At 37.6% G+C, this 20608-nt stretch overlaps 6 protein-coding genes across 6 annotated transcripts; 3 read left to right on the plus strand and 3 right to left on the minus strand.

The window, feature by feature from the left end:
• The first annotated feature begins 158 nt into the window (after nucleotides 1–158).
• BDF20DRAFT_435811 (uncharacterized protein) lies at nucleotides 159–1326 on the plus strand. The gene has a single exon (XM_053075450.1). It carries the CDS (start codon nucleotides 287–289, stop codon nucleotides 1307–1309), a length of 1023 nt encoding a protein of 340 aa, XP_052937141.1. The 5' UTR covers nucleotides 159–286; the 3' UTR covers nucleotides 1310–1326.
• Nucleotides 1327–6432: 5106 nt separating this feature from the next.
• Nucleotides 6433–7563, minus strand: BDF20DRAFT_905656 (NADH-ubiquinone oxidoreductase; the record flags this gene model as incomplete). The annotated part of the gene is made up of 6 exons (XM_053083187.1): nucleotides 6433–6465; nucleotides 6548–6736; nucleotides 6838–6984; nucleotides 7061–7152; nucleotides 7263–7376; nucleotides 7518–7563. The coding sequence occupies 6 exons, from the start codon at nucleotides 7561–7563 to the stop codon at nucleotides 6433–6435; spliced, it is 621 nt and encodes a 206-aa protein (XP_052937142.1).
• A 419-nt stretch (nucleotides 7564–7982) lies between these two features.
• Nucleotides 7983–10019, minus strand: BDF20DRAFT_912137 (uncharacterized protein; the record flags this gene model as incomplete). The annotated part of the gene is made up of 2 exons (XM_053083919.1): nucleotides 7983–8652; nucleotides 9586–10019. The coding sequence occupies 2 exons, from the start codon at nucleotides 10017–10019 to the stop codon at nucleotides 7983–7985; spliced, it is 1104 nt and encodes a 367-aa protein (XP_052937143.1).
• Nucleotides 10020–13362: 3343 nt separating this feature from the next.
• On the plus strand, nucleotides 13363–15213 carry BDF20DRAFT_863998 (uncharacterized protein). Its single transcript, XM_053080704.1, has 2 exons — nucleotides 13363–13483; nucleotides 13621–15213. The coding sequence occupies exons 1-2, from the start codon at nucleotides 13422–13424 to the stop codon at nucleotides 14861–14863; spliced, it is 1305 nt and encodes a 434-aa protein (XP_052937144.1). The 5' UTR covers nucleotides 13363–13421; the 3' UTR covers nucleotides 14864–15213.
• A 668-nt stretch (nucleotides 15214–15881) lies between these two features.
• Nucleotides 15882–19443, minus strand: BDF20DRAFT_864001 (uncharacterized protein). The gene is made up of 9 exons (XM_053080705.1): nucleotides 19012–19443; nucleotides 18887–18946; nucleotides 18711–18809; nucleotides 18538–18601; nucleotides 17874–18442; nucleotides 17182–17789; nucleotides 16640–17105; nucleotides 16267–16563; nucleotides 15882–16193 (listed from the first exon to the last, which is right to left on the minus strand). Exons 1-9 carry the CDS (start codon nucleotides 19306–19308, stop codon nucleotides 16020–16022), a joined length of 2634 nt encoding a protein of 877 aa, XP_052937145.1. The 5' UTR covers nucleotides 19309–19443; the 3' UTR covers nucleotides 15882–16019.
• BDF20DRAFT_864006 (D-tyrosyl-tRNA deacylase) lies at nucleotides 19444–20552 on the plus strand. The gene is made up of 5 exons (XM_053080706.1): nucleotides 19444–19611; nucleotides 19707–19889; nucleotides 19961–20104; nucleotides 20208–20252; nucleotides 20344–20552. The coding sequence occupies exons 1-5, from the start codon at nucleotides 19569–19571 to the stop codon at nucleotides 20391–20393; spliced, it is 465 nt and encodes a 154-aa protein (XP_052937146.1). The 5' UTR covers nucleotides 19444–19568; the 3' UTR covers nucleotides 20394–20552.
• The last annotated feature ends 56 nt before the right edge of the window (nucleotides 20553–20608 follow it).

The raw sequence follows: 20608 nt of genomic DNA on the forward strand, positions 1-20608 counted from the left end.
AGTGATTTCTTCTTATGGCGTCTTCTCATTAACACAAGTCCTGCTGCCACTAAGGCTACACCTGCCGCGCCACCCACAACACCACCAACGATGCTACCAGTGGGTGTGGGCGAATTAGATAGATCTGGGCTATTATCTATTGCTAGTGTGGGTATCACGGTACTATTGAGTAAGTTTTGAAAATAGAGAAAGGCAGAGCAAGACAAAAGAAATAAAGAATGCCAAATTATTAGTCGATAAGGTTCAAAAGTTTGGATTGCTTTTCTATCAAACTTACGTAGTAGGTATGACAGTTGTGACAGTAATAGTTATGCCATTAGACACAATAGCGGTTGTTGTTGTAATATCTGTAGAGATGGTAGTACTTGTCGTACGGTACCTTACTGATGAACTGAGTGATGTTGGAGGCTGTGTTGAACTCATTATCGGATCAGATGATATTGGGCTACTACTCATGGTCATGGTAGATATTGGAGTGGGAGTTGGAGTTGGAGTTGGAGTAGGAGCAGGAGTGGGAGTTGGGGTTGTAGATAGTGGGGTAGTTGTCAAAGAGATTGTATCCGAAGTTTTCGAAAAAGATATCGTGGAGGAAATAGCTGTTATACTTGGTTCATTGGAGGTTGTAGTCGTTGTTGGTATTATTGTTGAAGAAGGTAATACATCTGACGAAAGGCTAGTTGATGGCTGGGCCTGTTCGGAAGTAGAGGATAGAAAAGTAGATGAGATAGGTATTTCTGATGTGAGAGAAGAGGAAGCAACTGTTATCGATGAAGAAATAGTAGGGGTTGGCTCAGAGAATGTACTACTGCTACTACTGCTGTTGCTAACACTAGAGCTACTGTTACTACTCGTTGATGTGGGAGTAAAAGAAGAAGTGGGCATAACAGATTCCGAATCCGTTGATGAGGGCGCAGGTGAGTTTGAAGATGAAGTTGCAGTAATAGTTCCAGCAGTAGTAGAAATAGTAGATTCGCTGGCGTCGGGTGTTGTGGAAGAAGTAGTGATTGGGTCAAGAGAGGAGGAAGAGGGAGTAGAACGACTTACGTTATCTGTTGTTGAAGAGACAATAGTGGATGGTGTATTTGATTGTTCCGTTATGAGAATTGATTCTGATGTCGTTGGCACTTGCTCTGTAGCACTTGTTGCAGACATGGTATTACTTGTTGTAGGTAATAGACTATCAATCGTAGATGAGGCTGTAGTAGCAGTAGTAGGTGAAGGTGTAGGAGAAAAGGAAGACGGTTCTGTTCCTGTCAAACTTGTTGCAGAAGCCGGAACGCTGCAGACAAAAAGCAGAAAAAAGGAATAAAGGGAAAATTAGTTATTAAAAAAGTAAAAGAACGGTTATAAATAGTAAGCGAGATTTTTATATAGAAACGGAGATCGATAAATCTCAAATCAAAAAAGGGTAAAAGGTGTACAAAAATAGTCAACTTCATATGAAGACGAAACATAACAAAAGTACTTACTTTGTATCCGAAGTAATCGTTGGCAGTGTCGATGAAATACTGCTCTCTGTTGGTGGGGGTGTGGCTGTTGTAAATGTAGGCGATGTAACTGAAGAATCTGTCGGACTTGAGCTTATTGCAGTATTAGTAGTACTAGTACTTATTGTGTCTGAGGATTGAATGGATGTGGAAGTCGTTGTTGGTGTTATTGTTGGCACATCGGATGCTGAACTAATGATATCACTTGATATTGATGACACAGTAGGATTGGGAGTAGACGTAGGGGTCGAGTTTGATACCGTTTCTGAAATAGCATCACTACTTGTTTCTGTTGTTGTTGGCGATGCAGAATCTGTCGTAGCTGTGGCTGAAGTGGTAGGCTCTGGAATGATATTACTACTTGTTGGTAGTTCACTAACCGAAGCGGTTGCTGTAGTGCTATCAGTGGGTAATATTGTGGGGTCAGCTGTAGTTGATGGAGAAACACTTTTCGTCAAACTGCTGCTAGTAGGTAATTCAGCATCGGTAGTAGCCGATGTAGCAGTAGTACGATCTGTAGTCGAGGTAAGAGTTGAACTTTCTGTTGGAATAACTGTTGCAGGTGAAGGTGTCGAGTTTGTCGTAGGACTCTCAGTATCTGAAGTATAGTCGGTACTGGAAACGGTGGGCGCGTTGTCAGCTGTTGAGGACGAGTTTGTTACTGATGTTGTAGAAGCTTCATCCGAAGTAGTAGGAGTCGAATCGGTAGATTGGGTGTTGTAAGTTTTAGTGTCTGTAGTAGCAACGGTTGAGGAATCCTCCGTTGTTGAGGTGGAGGATATTTCCATTGGAGTAGTAGTAGGTGATGAATCTGTGCTGGTAGGCTCCGTTTCAGTAGATGAACTGGAGGTAATGGTCGGCTTTGGTTCATCGCTACTGGTGTGGCTTCCAGTCGTAGGATTATCAGATTTTGAGGTCATTGTTATACTTTCTGAAGTAGGTTCTGGATCCTCAGTTGTGACGGAAGTTTTATTAGAAGTACTGGTTGTAGGTTTCTCTGAATCAGTAGCTGCATTGTCACTGGATGTTTTAATCTTGTCTTCGTCACTTGTTGAAGGATCAGTACTACCAGTGGGCTCTTCATCTTCACTGCTACTTGATGCAGTTCTTTTCGTTGGCTCTTCCTTTTCCTCTTTATTTGAGGCACTGCTACTTGGTCTCTCTTCTTCCCCGTCCGTTGTAGTAGGTGTTACAACTTTCGTAGAGTTAGCATTTTCACTACTGTTACTGATAGAAGTAGCTTTATCTTTAGACATTTCCTCCTCACTGGCTCTCTTCTTGTGGTCGACATCACTCGGTGTACCAGTGGGCTCTTCCTCTACATTGCTACTTGATGGGGAACTATTTGTTGGCGATTCCTCTTCATTGCTGCTAGATGGATCGCTTTTTGTCGGCGCTTCCTCTTCACTGCTATTTGAAGAGGCACTTTTCGTTGGTTTTTCTTCTTCGCTGCTACTTGATGAAGCTCCTTTTGTTACTTCTTTCTTTTCCGTCCTATTTGAGGCACTGCTAGTAGGTCTGTCTTCTTCCTCATCTATTGTAGTAGGTTTTGTATCATCGGTAGAATTAGCATTTTCACTGCTATTATTGATAGAAGTAGTTTCATCTTGAGGCGTTTCTTCTTCGTTGGTTGTCTTCCTATGGTCTACTGCACTTGGTGTATTATCAATACTACTAGTGGGTTCTTCGTCTTCACTGCTATTTGATGAAGCTCTTTTTGTTGGTTCTTCCTTTTCTGTCCTACTTGAGGCACTGCTTCTAGTTGTCTCTTCCTCCTCATTTGTTGTAGTAGGTTTTCTCTCATTCGTAGAACTATCTTTATCATCGCTACCGCTAGAAGTAGCTTCATCTTTAGATTTTGTTTCATGTCTTGTACGAGATGGCTTTTCAGTTTCTTTAGTAGAAGGTGAATCATCGTCGCTGGTCGCAGAATCTGTTTCTTTAACCCTTTCTGAAGTTGTACGATCAGCATCCGTCGGCTCTTCCGTTTCCGTTTTCTTGGTGTCACCTTTATTCCTGTCAGAAGAGCTGTTTTCTGCAACATCAGCATCATCATCATCATTACTACTATCTGTGGTTTTTGTGGCACTCTTCGCCGAATCAATTTCTTCCTCAGACTTCGCAGCATGCTTTTTTTTGTCATTTTCATCAGTAGCATTCTTTTCCGTGGTAGCAGCCTTTTCATCCTCATCTCCTTCTTCTTTTGACGTTTCTTTCGGATATGATGAATCATCAGCTGGATTATCGCTGTCGTCTTTATCCGTTTCCCGCTTTGTTTCTGCAGAATCTGAATTGCTATCTAGTTTGTCATCCTTTTTAGGCATATTGGTTTCAGAGATTCAAAATGAAAGTGATGTTAGTATAACAGAATACAATGAGACCAACAGTGAAAAGTTGTTAAAAAGAGAAAGAGAAAGCAAGAATAAAATGTAGTCCATTTATTTTTGACGGCCAGAAATAAGGTATTTCAAAATAAAGAAACAGAGCGAAAATGCTTTGTAAAAAGAGAAGGGTGGTTTACGTTCAGTGTGCTATTATTGGAAACCGTGCACTTATTCGCTTCATCCGGAGATTAGGTTCTCAGCTGGCAGTAGAAGAGTGAGGCTGTTGTTGAATATTGATTAGGAACTAAGGATTTGAAACAAAGGTTCAGACATCGGTTTGACGGTTGATCCTTTTTTTTCTTTAAAAGAATCAGTAACCTTTAAAGTAAGAATTCTCGTCTGTCAAGCATTTTTATCTAATGATCAATTCAAAATAATAATTGCTGAAAGATCGAAATCACTGTAGAACACAACCAAGAAAGATTCGTTCATTGAACAAAGAATGGTAAGCAATAACCTTTGTTTAGTAAGAAATTTCTAGAGAAAAAGAAAGGGTGCAGCTCTATGCGGAGCAGACTTTCCGCGCTTTACTCAATTTAGCTTTTCCACTGTTTCTATCGTATGTTTGATCTATTGCCAATCCTTGAAGATCCTCATACCGCCAAGTCACCGCTGAGACTATTAGGATGGCAGTAAGATCCTCGAATTAAAAAATTGCTGTCAGTAGCAGACAGTTGGATCAATCTTCCCCTCCCGCCACTTTCTCATTGTTTATTTGTATAATCGAACGCCTTTTTTGAAATGATGGGTTATAGCGTTGTTTTATAATTTATTTTATTTTGCTTGAACCAGAAAAATTGGAAGGGATGATAGACAAATTACAATTTTTCAAAAAATATACCTTGCTTCAACCGCATAATTTTTTCGCGGAAGGCTTCCATCATTCGAATTATACTCAAGCGAAGGAGAAAAAGGGAGATACTTGGGACAAGCCTGCTTAGTTTACACAGACCACGAAGGATATCCATGTAATGCCATAGAGAAGGATATATGTGGGAAGTCTTATTTCATTACCTTAAAGATCGCCCTTGCTTACTATAACAATTGAGATGGTGTCGTCCCATCATAGAAAGAACATTTATCACTGTATTGTTCAAAACCGTCAGAGATTGATTATATGTTATTGCCTAATTTCAATTTGTAGTTTTTCTAAAATTAGCAGAAAGTTGAAGGGTAAGGACGATAAAGTACCCTATTTACCGCGTGTCAGTTTAATTAACGGCAATAAGAAAGTATTTTGAATACTCAAAGGCCGAGATAAGACTGCAACAGTTGAGAGAGAGAGATGGGTGAGCATTATTATGATAGCTTCGTAAAAGCAATGTGCTTTCACTGCATTTTATATCAATTGTAAGAATTTTATAAACAGTAGATAGTTCAATGATAAAGTCATGAAATGAAATAATCAAATGGGATCACGTAAGAAATTAGTAAAAAAGTTTTTTCTTTTCTTGTTTGTTCTAGAAGCACATCTTGTCGATTCACAGTCTTTATCCTTTTTCGAGAGAAACAGAAGCTGAGAAAATGACATTGTCAGAATGAAATCGTGTAGTGCCGTTGATAAACTGAAAAAACAATTCAAACTAATTGCACTTGAATTGACAGCAACTGTGAAGGTCTTTATATTGTTATTGGTGTTGATATTTGTCACTTACGATGAGTCGCTGCGCCTGATAAATTTGTTATAAATGCTTGACTCCACGTTGATTACTAAGTCTTTCAATTCAGCTTTGTTTACTTTTGTAATAATTGGCAAAACGAAGGCCTGCTGTACCAAAGGAGTTACAATAGTTTTGATCTCTCTTCAAAGACAAGAGCTTATAATAAGCCTGCCATTAGTTTCGTATATGTACATACGATGCAATAACCGACACTATAGTTTAGCTTCTAGTGTGTTGATGATGCTTTCTATACTTTATAGATACGACAATTGTCGCTCTCTGTTCCGAATCACGATCAATCTTGTCTAAATTTAGAAAAGTCCTGGCTTCATTAGCTGTAAAAACGGGCCTTTTCTTTAAAAGAAAACCAGGTTTAGTTTAACTGTCTTTCTATGGGTGATCGTGCTTACAGACAATTATTGTGAGACGCGACTGTTCTTGTAAGATACGCATTATCTATCGGGTGTTAGAAGTGGCTGGAACATTCTTTTAAAAATAAACACCTTTTATCCGCAATCATTATAACTGCGTAAGGCAGTTTAGAAATATGCATTCGCAATAAGTGGCTCAAAAAGTATTCTTCGAAACGCTAAAAAAGCGAAAAGAATGTATACTGAAATACTTAGCAATATCTGATTTTACGAGCGCACTGTTGTATGCTGCTCATCATTTTGTGTGGCGCAAGTTTGAGCAGCTGTGAATGAACAACAGTTACTGTTCAAAATCAAACAATCAAACTATTAGCCAGTCAAAATTAACCTCATCTTTAAATCATGATATAATTTACTGCAAGTTTATGATACAATATAAATGATAAAAAAAATAGAGCCCTAATCTTCAAATTGTTTAACGTCATACGCATTGAGTTGGTATTTGTTTTGTCTATATGAATTTGTTCTTCTACTTTCTGTACCAAAGTTGAGTAATCTTGGTCTATTAATAATAAGTATACAGATTATTATTGAGTAAGTTGATAAGATAAAAAGCAAAGTAATACTAATATATCGCTACTTACTCTTCTCATTTTCTTCTGTAGTTGGAAAATACCATACAATAATGCTTCAGAAGTAGGAGGACAACCAGGCACATAAATATCGACAGGCACAATACGATCACATCCACGGACCACTGAATATGAGTAATGATAATAACCACCGCCGTTAGCACAACTTCCCATAGAAATTACCCAACGGGGTTCTGGCATCTATATTGAGATAACAAAAAGTAAAATCAATTAAGCCGCCAACCCATTACATTTGATTGCAATCATTCCCTTCTTTTGAAATATAGAGTTTCCATTTTTACCTGATCATATACTTTTCTTAAAGCAGGAGCCATTTTATTAGTCAATGTTCCCGCAACAATCATAACATCTGATTGACGAGGTGTGGCACGAAAAACAATACCAATACGATCTTGATCGTAGCGTGGTGTTGAACAATGCATCATTTCCTTTGGATAGCAAACACTATTAGACATCCCTCCTTTTTCGATTTATGCTTACAAAAGTAGAAAAGCAAAAACTTACAACAGCGCAACAAGCCAAACCGAAAGTCATGGGCCAAATAGAACCCTCACGAGCCCAGTTGATGACTCTGTCGACTGTGGATAAAACATATTCTGTAGTATGTGTAAATTCGTATAGGTGACAAGAAAAAGACGTTATTAATGCACTGCGTATTTTCAAAAATTCAACTCTTTCGTCTCCCCCAGAATTTTATTAATCTAACCTGCGCTGTTATTGGGAGTGACGGTGATATCTTTAATTTCATCAATATTTCTGACGACTTCTGTTGACATGAACCGTTGTGTAGTAGTAGGAAGATATTTGGGTGCTGTGGATGCTACATATGATTTATATATATATATGTACATTATATCATAATTGTATGTTGGTTATGAGCGATCAAGTTGGCATTAACGAAGAAATGTAAACAATGTCAATGAGAGGCCGTTGTCGTCACTTTTTAGACTGATAAACTTACATAAAACTCTCTTAGCAAACTGTAATCCAAGTGCTGAAGTAGCCATTGTAATAAATAAGTATTAGATAGATAGGTAGAGTGGGGAGAGTAGAGTTGATGTTTATTTGTTGAAAGAAATGAAAAAAATGAGGGGTAAAAAAAAAAAACGAAATTGGTTTTCTTACTGCATCTTTGTTTTCCATTGTTTAACCCCGCACACTCCAGCTTTTTTTGCAGCTTTTTTTTTCTTTTGTTTAAAAAAAAAGATGACGTCAAGAAGGTCCTTTCATTATAAAAGACAGCTTAGAAAATGATTCGGTTTATTGAAAGAAAAATTTGTCGAATATATTATATAATGTGCGTGTATGTGTGTATGTTCGTGTTAGAAATGATGTTTTAGACTTGAAACAATAAAAATAAAATGAGGCAGTAAAGTTCTTCGTAATAATAACAAGAGCTAATTACAGAATAATCAAAGGACTTTGTTTAACCTAACAAAGGAAGGTTGCCAAGAAGGAGGCCACCATTACCACCCTTTTCAAGAGCATCGCTGTCATCAGCGGCGGTGGCTTTGTCAGGAGAAGCAGCAGAAGCAGGAGAGACCTTAGCATCATTGGAAGACTTCTTGTAGACATAATCATTTTTATAGCCATCCTTGTAAACATCCTTGCGAGCACTCTTGTGAGGATCCTTGGTGTTGTAACTATCTTTGTAGACATCTCTGTAATTCTCTCTGTAAGCATCAGGGCTGCTAGGCTTTTCGTAAGATTCAGCTTCATAAGTGTCAGCTTTTGAACCACCACCGGTGAGACCACCGGTAGCACCACCGAGGAGACTATCGAGCAAAGGAAGACCACGCTTGGATAAGCTTGCTTGATCGTCAGCTACAGCAAGAAGATCGTTAACAAGGGCATCAAGACTGAGTTCATCTTCAATTTTCTTGCTGTTGCCAATTGTTCTTTTGACAGCTCTGTTTTTCTTTTGAGCGCTAGAGAGCGCAGCAAAATTAGCATTACCTTGATGACCGACAGAAGCGAGACCAGCAGAAGCTCCTTGGTGGGTGACAGATGAAGCAAATGCAAAGTTGATAACAGTTGAGAGAGTGAATGCTAAGACGGTAGTGGCTTTCATTGTATTGGTGGATTGTTTAACAGAGCTATACAAGTGTTCAAAAGAATAATATAGATGAGAGAAGAAAATAAAACAATCTGAGATCAAGAAAGTCCTCAGTTTATATACCAAAGAACACATTGGTATTTGGTCAGTGTAGGAATCGTTCTAACAAAGGGAGAATTGGGTACTGTTATAAAGCAAAATCCCTTGTTGATCCCAATGTAGCAAGCCTAAATCTTTTAAAGGGCTTCTATGATTGCATATCTCATATCTTTAATATGTGAATTAATTTGCCTTTGACTATACAGAAAAGAGCTGCTACCCTTATAATCAGAGTTTTATCTATGACGTACTCGTTAAATACTACAACAATTACGTTTAGTTTCAATCCTTTGCCTAAACGTTATAAAAACTAGCTATTTCTATAAAAGTTAGACCAACAGTTTATACACTAAGGTATTTGCCTGTTGTCCACCAAGGCTTTCAAAATGAATAGAAATGAGACGACTTCAGAAAACTCTAATAAAAAATTCTATGACCCTCATTCGTGAACGACAGTCAAAAAGCTTGTATCTGAGCCTCATAGGATCTCCACTCTCTCATTCAACAGCTTTATTTGGACTCTTTCTCGAGACGTTATGCTCTGAATGGATCAAAAAGGCTGCCTTTTTCAGCAATGATTACTACTGGAAAATTTAATCGATTAATCCCTGTACCATATAATGCCGATAAAATAGCCCAAGAAACGATCTAACTGACTAGTATTTCAAGGATTGGTAAGGGTCTTTTTATTTCACTGTATCTGTAACAGTTGAGTAAAAAAAAAAAAAAAGAAAAAAATGGATTAAAGATTTCAATGGTTTCTAATGATGAAGCATTTACAGTTATAGTAAATGATATGATAGAATGGGAAATTTATACTCTTGTAATTAAATACAGAAGGGTTTAAAGCTATTTAAAGTAGAAAGTAAATTACATGCCGACGGGAAGTTTATCTAAGAGACCAGCACCAAGGCCACCTGAAGACTTGGGCTTGGTATCATCGAAAGAAGAAGGGAAGGCGTTCTTAAAGGCTTCGCTACCTGGGAAATCAGAACCATCTGTCGAGGCTTTTTGAGCGTCGCCTTTATTACCACCGCCTAAAAGACTGCTAACACCGGGAAGGTTATCAGCAAGAGGAAGACCTCTTTTGGCAAAGTTTCGTCTCATCTTTCTTGTTTGGAAGCTTCTATCCATAGATTGAGGACTGGCTTTATCGGATGACTTAATTCCGCCAAGTAAGCCACCACCAACACCTTCTAAGGCACCGGTATTGGTAATAGCACTAGTTAAACCGCCAAGAGGTGCGATACAATAAGCAACATTGAGCAAAGTGGCGACAGTGATTGTGACGAAAGCAATTGTCTTCATTATTATTAAGTATTATGATTTTTTTGAAGGTTGGTAAGCTTTTATTATTGATACGAAGGGTATTAATGAAAAAAAAAAAACTAAAATAACCGCAATCTTTTAGATCAGTTTTATACTGATTTCTCATTTTTGCAGATCTGCAGTTGTTGAAGAGTCTTTGTAATAGGAGAAAGGAAATACATTTGATTGAAATGGCAGTAAAAAGATCTTTGTTCTTCTCCTTTAATCTTCTTTCCGGTTTGCAACGTATAACCTTTTCGTGATCCGTACTTACAACTACTTGATGATAAGTTTCTCTGCAGATAGATGAAATAGAAAATCAGAAGAAACAAACTCCTTTGCGAATTTCGTAATCCGTGAATATTTCTGTACATTGCTGCAAGGCTTTTTGATGCTGTTACTTGGGACCAGCATCCGGAGACAAGCTTAATGTAAAATCAGTAAAATGGACTGGCTATTAAGTTGTTAGATTTGTTTGTTTCCTTTTTCCAAAGCGATAATAAATGCTCTTCAATTTTTCTCCTATCAGATGTAGAATTTACTGCTCCCTCACTTCCCCTTGTGATTTTAGTACTCATACATGCTTTACTTATGCATGTCAGTTATCAGTCTAATTCTTTTTTACCAGTAAATCTAACCAAAAAAAAAAAAAGGAGGGAAACGCTGTGATTTTGTTTTCGGTTTTACTCATGAACAGCTAGATGCTCTCAGGAGAAGAGAATATCTGCTTATGGGTATTTAGTGCTACATATGAATCCATAGGAGAGAGTATTTTAGAAAGCTTAAAACCAATCTGCAATATCTAAAGATTTCATCATGTTCCAATTCTCGTTATTTTCATCAAAGCTTCTTGATATTGAAGAGATGATTAAGAAAGCATCTCATTTTCTTCGATGCACGTTTATGAGATAAAATATGTTGAACGTAACGACGCCTAACTTCACCGTGGATGGCTATCTAAATATACTAAGATTGCCTGAAGTATTATCCTTCGCAATGTCAAATCTTTCCTACATTCGTATCCTCAGCCAATTTCATCTTAGAGGAATCCAGCATGGAAACCGAAACAGAGTTTAGCTGTTGATTTTCGCTGTAAAGCCATGCTCTAGATCGGAGCGTGTAGTACGGTTCATTCGCGGGCTCTGCTATATATAATTATGTGGGGAAAGTTTTCCCGTTGAATCCAACAAACAAAAAAGAAAATGCAAAAGACATAAATTCCGCTGCTGTTTCAAGCTTGACGTGGCTAGGGCTTATATTACTCTATTCGGCTTTCATGATTCTGGAAGACGGATGTTCTGGGAGTGACGTTTCAGGTCGATTGCTGTATGTGCATAATGGATTTGGTAATACCTTACCATCAATTTCTTCGAAGGAGAAGCTGCATGAGCTCGTTCCTCCACTATTTTCTAACAGATTTTTGTGCTTATCAATTTGACCTTTTTTTTTTATTATACAACCGAACTGAAACGAAATCAAACGAATCAATCTTGGAAGAGATCCGCGCATTTATAGCAAGAAAAAAAAGCCGTTGTACTTTTTTCGAGACAGAAAGAAAGTAAAACGTTTTCTCGGTAAGGATCCCGTTTGCCAAACTGCTACAGAATATTGTCATGAATGAAGGGATCAAAGCCGGATCTCCTGTTCCAGCAATACGGATAAAAGAAAAATAGTACTATGCTTGCTTTACTCTCATGTATGACTTGTACTATCCTTTATCATCTTTCTCAAATGAGAGGCTATCAGATCTGTTGATTTCTGACTCAGTAACAAATATAGTAACGAAATGAAAAAAGCTGAAGCCTAAAATGGCTATCAGAGCTATTTCCACACGTATAGCTTCAAATTCAACAACGTCCGCTTCAACAAAGAACCAAAAGGACGGCTTATCACGACTGCGCACCCCAAACTCTCAACCAAACACTGTTATGACAACTATTTTAAGGACGCATCGAACGACAGAAACAGATTGTTCGGGTAAATGGCAAAAGAACTGGACGTACCCTTGGTTTCTCCTTTGTGTGTGGCTGTTGTATCGGTTTTACGCATTTTCTTAGAGTACCGTGCCTGAAAAATTGGAAGCTTGATCTTAGAAGATCCATTTTTGACGCATATACTCGCTTTGAACAATAACAGCTGCCTTAGGCTTATAGAGTCTAAGCTGTAACGCACAAGTCTCTTTCTTAATAAGGGGAGAGTCTTACCCAAAAATAATGTCTACTTTGGGTTTTCCAGAAGACAAACATAAAATGCATCGCCGCTAATAAAGATTGAAAAAAAAAAGAACATTTAGAGTTGAAGAACGTAAAGCCACAGCATTGGGGCTGATGGATAACGAATAGACTGCTTAATTTTGGAAGGTAAGAATCAGGATGAAGTACACCTATATAGTTATGTACGAAATATATTGCATTGGATCCAAAACATATGTATACCAAAATGTTACAGAATCACACAAGACTAACTGACGCTTCTGCTTTTATGTATAATAGATACTGTAAAAATCTTTGCTAAGTTTGTGTGATATTCCTATCTTCCGTCAAAAAAACTGTTTTATAAAATATTAGCCGAAAGAAGAATATGATGTACGGTTCTCTTACGTATTGCTTAGCTTATATAAAAGCTCGGTTAGTTTTGGTCAATGTATACCTGTAATCTTATCTTATTGCTACACTTTTAGAATAGGAAAGAACGCCAGAATGAGCTTTTGATTACCTTGTCGGATTCTAGACCAACGTACATACTGCAATGTAAAAATCACAAAACACAGCAAACTCAACTTTGTAACTTAAAGAAATCTAGATAGAAGGGTTCAGAATTGCAGGATCTATAAAATGAAGGTACCTTATATTACTCCTGACGTGTCATCGTTTGCTCACGTACAGTAATGAGTTGTCTCATTAACACCAATCGCCTTCCTTTTACAGAGCTACTTAATTATCTCTTTGATTGTGATAGAACGTCCATGCTTCGTGTAACATGAGCGCATAGATCAGCGTCTCCAGTGGTCTTTTGATCGTCTTTTAGAAACCCAACCTTTTTTTTTTGGTCCTCACTGTTTCACTTCCTCCGCAGTTAATGTGCAAAATTATTCGCGTTAACCCACAGACACTTTTTGATTCCACCTTTAACCTTTTCCCAAAAGTAAAAAAAAAAAAAAGTGAAACAATTATCTAATTATATTTTTGAAAACACCCATGCCGACCTACTTTTCCAAAGTTCCATGCATAAAATCAATAAAGGAATTCGAATTCAAATCAGTCAAGAGCTTTTTCTTCTCGTTTTCACCTCTGTTGTAATATATACTTAAGCCTATTTTTTGGTGGTTTTTTTTTGTGTTTTGTTTTTTTTTTGTTTTTGTTTTTTTTTTTTTGCTCTGACACATATTTCAAAACTATTAAGATGCCTAGAAGGATTCTGAACGCTTTGTTCAACAATGAACAAGATATTGGCGGTCAAGCCAGGTAAAGCTATCATTCTTCTTTTCTTTTAGCGTGAACGAGAAATTTGGGAGTTAGAATTGAAAGAAAAAGGAAACCTAACTGACATGTCTTTTTAACTATCTCATTTGACTTTTCCCTTCCTCTCAACCTATGCGCAGCTCTAAGGAAGAACAACGTCAACCTGAATGTCTGGATCGAAACACAGCTCGTATGTACGGCCAATCACAAGCTAAGCCTGCTGCCGAAAAGGATAACAAACAAACTTCTGATTTGAAGAATGATACCGACGATATGGTCACTCGTACCCAAAATTTGAATATCAGCGCAGATGATGAGCCTGCTATTCACGGCCAAACAGCTAGCCCTGCTATCCACGACAATGTATGTAATGAAGCGTCTGCTGATAAGAACCATCCTATGTTGAACCACGTTCAAGAACCCGAGCTCCACGGTGAACGTCCTGCTACTGGTTCTACTGATGATCTAAACATTCAAAGTCAACATCAGCAAAAACCAGCTATAAGCACCAACACTAACCGTGTCATGAGCCCTACTTACAATACCCGTGGTGGTGCTATCAATGGTCAGTCACCTGCTTCTCCTTCGAGCCCTACTGGTGTCACCCACAGTGACAATCGCTGTAATGATGGTGAGCGAGGTCTCGTTTCTACGCATTTTACTGAAACTGGCTACAACGATCTTTCTAATGCTTACCGTAAGAATCAACTCCTCACTGAGGATGATGACCAATACAATGATATCAACGAAGTGTATCGTGGTAATGCTCAAGGATATCAACCTACCGATGCTCTCTCTGATACTTCCTCAGTTACTTCTGGCGATCTACAACAAGCCAATGATATCCGTGGTGTATACCGCGCCCAATCTCGCGTACTCAGAAACAATAATGGCAGCAATGCTCCCAATGTCTTGGCTGGCGGTGCTGGCCGACCTCAATATAACAATATGAGTGATGTATACCGCTCTAGCGATAGCAATTTCGCTACACCTCATGTCACGACTTCCGGCGCGGATGAGGATGCTTCTAGCAATTCCACTGGCAAGGGTTTCAAAGGAGCTGTAAAAGAAATCTTTGGTCGCCGTAAGTCTAATGCTTCATCCAGCTCTTCCTCTGATTCAGACAACGATAATGAAAATGTGAACCGTGTTGATTCTTCTCGTGGTAAAAACTATCGTATGAAGGGTGATGGACGTCAGCCTGTGGTTCCTAGCGCTCCTTCTATGATGGGTAATTCAGACGCTGAATTATATAAGCAACAAATGCAACAGCATGAACAGTTTGCTCGTATGCCTAATGCTGAAAATGTTCAACCTGCAGGTACTAGAGATATTGGTGAGAATGCTGAAGATAACTTTGTCAAGCAGCCACAACGTATATAAAGATCAATGTGAATATCCTGTAACTCGTTTTATCCTTCATTATACTTCAGCCTACATATTACTATCTTTCATAACATTTTATTATTGTAAATAACCCCAATCATTGTCACTACACAATTTAACTTACATCGTATTATATTACGCAACATCCATGAACAGTTCTTCATCATTTCATACTTGACTTAGTATGCTCTTATTTCATTATATTATTAATATTAATAAATAAAGGGATTTTATACTTCAATACAAAGTTGCTACGCATTTTGAAAGAGTCAACTTGTATCTTTCAAAAAGATAATACGTTTCACTAGAAGATAAACATTGTTAATCTTTTCAATGGACAACGCAAGAAAGAAAAAGATACTGAAATGAAGCCATCAACGATGACTTTCTTCTTCTGGTAGTTGATAGATGAAAAAGATGAATGAAAACAGATCTACTTGTTTTCAAGTACAAGAAGCATTATATAATAGTTATATGCCATTATTAATGCTTGCACTTCCCTTGTAATCTGAAATAAAACGATTATATCAGAGATCTTGTACTGCCATATGCTCACGGGAAGAAAAAAATCAAGATGCATACATGCCTTCTCATGTATAGAAATATTGAGAAATGGTAGATCTTCAGCTTTTTTAATCTCTTCCCCTCTGCCAGCGTAAAACGGTTGGTGAATGACTGCTACCTTATAGCCTTATTTACTCATTACAATTTCATTTTGTTACTTCAAATATGCCTTCTTATAGACTGTATTTAACGAATCTCCTTTTAGAGACCTTCAAGGTACACGTATACGTATCTGTCGCGTTAATACAGTTGTGTTGAGTATGTAGTCTCAAAGATTTGTCGAATGTGGGAAAATGAAAGTGAAGAAACAGTTTGCTATATGGAACAATATTTTCGTATTCCTCTACGGATCCCAAAAGTGGGCCTTCCTCAAATTACATTTTCACATGCAAAGATGAATTCAACGAGAAGTATAATAACATACATATCAAGCGCAATTATTTTAGATATAGACGGGATATCTTTATTACAATTAACGTACTAGCGATACTGTATATGAATAGAGTAGTAAAAGAAATATAAATATGTTTGCTGAGAAATGAGGACTATACACAAAAGAATGGAGGATGGGTTTTGCTTGATTATTGATTTATAGGTAAAAATTTTTGACATTGCTGGCACCAAATGGCTCACCACACGTCGGGCACCTTCTTTGTCGAGTTTCTAAGCGAGCATCGATACAGTTTTTACAGAATGTATGCATACAGCGATCTAAAATATGAGTTCTAAAGCGCTGTCGACACGTACTGCATTTCAGTAGAGCCTATTGAATTTGAATTTGAGAAATATGTAAAGTGATTCACCAACCTTCAACGGCTTTTTTTTAATTAACTTACCCTAAGTTCTTCACATTCATCTATTAGTTGTTGTTCGGCTGGATTTTCACCTTGTGATATTCTATCCCATTTTCGTTTTAGTTTATCGTAGTCTTCTTCCATCTGTTCCTGCAACCGCTGTTCTTCCTCAAATTGCTCTGTCTTCTCTTGTAACATTCTCTGTAGCTCTGCTAAAAGCGCTTCATTTTGCTCAATAGAAATGCGATAATCATCACATAAATGATTGATGTCTTCCAAGTCTATACGGTCTTCTTCAATGGTCTTTTTCAATTTACGGACTTCTTTTTCTTTTTCATACTAGAGCACAGTTTGTGTTTTTTCTTTAATTAGCAGCGCTCAGATAATATGGTAGTATTTTATTGCATGTACTTACCACCTGATACTCTAATGGTTTCTCTTTATCCATCAATTGTCGTATTAAGTCCTGTTGCTTCTCCTTTGTGAGACGTAATGATGCGACAGCGGCGATTTGCTTCTCCTTAGCTGCTAATAATGAAGGGAATGTCTGTGCGTATTTTGATTTCTCGGCTTGCAGTTTCAAGGCTTGATCCCGTTTAGGGGCCAAATCAAAAACTTTCTTGTTTTGCTGTTCTTCTAATTTATTATAGATTCGTGCTACGCGATCAATTTCCTCCAACAATTGGCTTTCATTGCTTTCTAGAAAATCAATCACCAATTGTGATTTTTTTGTTTCTTCAAGTACAGAATCGTACGATCGCAGTAAAGGATTCGATTTCCATTGCTCAATTTGCTTTTCCAAGGCTAGAGTAGACTCGCGTAGTTCGGGCGCCGTTTGGCTTTCTAATAGTTGCAAACTAGATAGCAGCATTTGTACGTGGCTGTTGTAATGGAAATGAAATAAGTAATTAGCATTGATCTTGTTGAAACTATACTTTTAATACGTGAAGTGTTTACTTTATGTTATCCTTCAACTCTGTGAAGATCTTTGCTTCTTCTTGAAATGGATTCGCCAGTTTCTCTTCCTCCCTTAATTTCTCAATTCTTGCTTTAAGCATATCAACTCTTTGCTTTCCTTGTTCTGCAAGAGATTGAATCTTTTCCTGAGCTTCATTTTCTCGATTCTCTTTCATCTTCTGATCTTCTACCAACACTTGAAAATGATCTCTTTGCCCTTTGATACGATTCAAATCACCTTCTAACCGTTTCATTTCTGATTCTATTGTCATCCCTTGAGCTACTTTCTCAGATTTGACCTGTTCAATCATTTGCTGTCGTGAAGCTGATATTTTATCTATTTCCTTTTCTAATTCCCCACGTTTCTGCTCCAAATGATAACAACGATCTCGATAGTGTTCAATAGAGAGTCTGAGGGTTTTCACATATTCGGTTTCGGCTAAACGGTCTTCAGTCATCATAAACATGCCAACAAGTCGTTCTTCTTCTCTTAAGAGAAGCTGCCGATCACGTTTAAGGTCGTCGAATTCTTTTTCACGGGTTGATATGATAAGTTTATGTTCTTCTAGTTGCGCTTTGATAGCTTGATCATCAGTGGTAGAAGGAGGCTGTAAAATACATATAAACAATTTCAAAAAAGTAACCCATCAACACTCAAAACCCTTTTCAAGTTTTCTTCTTTTTGTTTTTACCTGCACTGATTCTGCTGCCGAAGTTGTAGCAGGTACAGTTTCTGATTGTTCCGAATCAACCGTGGGTGAAGCAGTATGATTTGTCGGCTGCTGCTGTTGTTGCTGCTGTTGATTCACAGTGTCTCCCAACTCTCCATTCATCAATGCCTGTACTAGTTTACTCTGATTTCTATCTTGTCGTTTACACACTGCTGCCAGCTCGGATATACAAGCTTCCAATCTCTCTACTGAAGATTCTACTTCTGTCGTTACTAGTTGTATATTGCCTTTAACTAAATTGGTTTGTTCTAATAAGCTATGTACTCCTTGCTCCAACTCCGTTACGACTTGCTGTCCACGTTGATAGGCACTGTGAAGGGAATCAATTTCTGATTTGAGCCAGTCAGAAACCAATAGTTGTTTTAGGTGAAGGTCTGTTTCTTGACGAAATTTACGATCTGTGCTTTCTGCTTGTTGACACCACGTCTCTAGTACGGAGAGAGCTTTTGTTCCTAGCTCTTTGAGGACGGTTTGATTGCGATAATTCCAATCTCTCTGTTGCTCAAGGGTGAGTTGTTTGAATGGAAAATCTGTGCGCACATAACATCAAAATACGCTGTTTCAGTTATATTTCTACAATGACAATCCTATCCAAGATCTTTTTCCAAATAAAACCGTTACTCACCTGGAGGTGGTGTAATATCTACTGCAATCAATATTTTAGCAATAAATAAAATTTCTGCTTGTATCTAGTAAACCCCCAATTTAAAAAAATCAATAAGTTGTGCCGTTAGTTCTTTTTTTTTTTAAAAAAAAACCGGTTGATCAGTCCAATGTTATTGAAAGAAAGTGTTTTACCAGGCCCCATTCTATTCTGTACAGACTTTGTTGTGCTTCTTTATCAAAGTATTTTTCTTTAATGAGATCGTAATGTTTTTCTAATTCTTTTGCATCCTCCTAAAATGGTTTTCCAAAAGCAAAAAGCATATAAGGAATTGCTCACTGTAAAGTGTCTAGCATGAACAACATTTTACCTTTGCAATTCGCATACGTTTTAGCAGCTCATCTTTAGAGTGCTCTTTGACGTTAAGTTGCTAATTTTTAATAGAACATTGTGAGTTTTCGGACACATTCCGGCTGTAAGAACTCTACGACTTACAGTCAAGTCAATACGGGAATCTGATCTGATCTGGGGCGAGCGAAGGTCTGGTGTCTCAATTGAGACTGTAGAAACAGAGGTGGTAGGTAGCACTTGTGATTGTAATTGTTGCATGTTCTGTCTTGCAGCTTCTGCCGCTTCTTCTTGTTGTTGTTGTAATTGTTGTTGCTGCTGTTGTCGTTGTTGTATATTAAAAGTACTCGTAAATCTTTTCTTTAAAGGCGGGCGTGAAGGTTGCGTAGAGACTGACGAAGGTTCTGCATCCCCACTACTAGGATTGGGTCTTTTACCACTCATTTCGTATATAGGCTTACTGATTTAGCTATGAAAGGTTTATAGTGGAGAAACAAAAGTAAGTTGGGAAAGTAAAAATGTCGGACAGAGTGACCCTTATTTTCAATCTGACAATGGCCTCAAAAAGGAAAATCTAGTTTTTTTTTTTGACAGAACGAGAAAAAAATAAAAATAAAAAATTTGAACCACATCTCCACTTTAAAGCTATTTAGTGCCACTTCTTTCCGTGAACTGTAAGTAAATTCCCCTTATTTAAAAACGCAATGAGGGCCGTCATTCAAAGAGTCACCAAAGCCAGTGTTACAGGTAGGATAGTAACAACAGCAATCTTCTTTCCACAATTTTATTTTATCAGAGAGATCGAAAGACAACTAATCAAAAAAAATAAAAATGAAAACAAGTTGAGGGACAAGTCGTAAGTTCCATACAAAAAGGACTGTGTGTTTTACTTGGTATTGGCACCGACGATACAGACAAAGATGTAGATTACATGGTCAATAAAATTCTAAATGTTCGAGTGTTTGATGATAATGGAGTAATGTGGAAGAAAGGAGTAAAAGATGCTGGATTAGAGTTACTCTGTGGTAAAAAGAATAAGGAAGGGCTTTTCTTGTGTGTTTCGCAGTTGCCTTAATATCTTCTTTCGTAAGATTAGTCTCTCAATTTACACTGCAAGGCCAAACTGTGAAAGGAAACAAACCAGATTTTCATAGAGCTATGAAGTCAGAATCAGCTAAAGCCATGTATGAGCAATTTTTACAAAAAATTGGCAAAGCTTATGATCCATCTAAAATTAAAGGTACGAAGAGAGAGTGGTGGTACATTTCTAAGTGAAAGACCCCCAGAACGAAAATAAAAACTAAAGTACTTACCTGTTTTTCCTTCTCTTTTTAAACCTAAAGATGGTGTATTTGGTGCTATGATGCTTGTTGATATTAGCAATGACGGTAAGTCTTCCAAAGAGTATCAATGAAAAAGCGGAAGGATTGGTAGGAATAATAGAAAGCTGACGGCCTCTGCTCGGTCAACAATATATAGGTCCTGTTACATTAGAACTCGACTCTAGAAAATTCACCTATGACTCCTAGAAGACAGAAAACCATTCCTTTAAAGCTCGCTAGGAGCGATCTAATTCTTCAAAGTAGGAAGCAGAGCAAATGAATAGAAACACATCAATAAAAATATTAGACTTTTCGAATAAATAATTTTTGTTTAAAATTACAAAGGATCAAAAAAAAAAAAAAGAACGAAGAGTGGGTGAAAAGATAATCCATGGAACAATATGTAACTATATATTAATGTA

Source organism: Mycotypha africana (genome assembly GCF_025528875.1).
Source record: "Mycotypha africana strain NRRL 2978 chromosome Unknown BDF20scaffold_4, whole genome shotgun sequence".
In the NCBI taxonomy this organism is placed as follows: Eukaryota; Fungi; Mucoromycota; class Mucoromycetes; order Mucorales; family Mycotyphaceae; genus Mycotypha; species Mycotypha africana.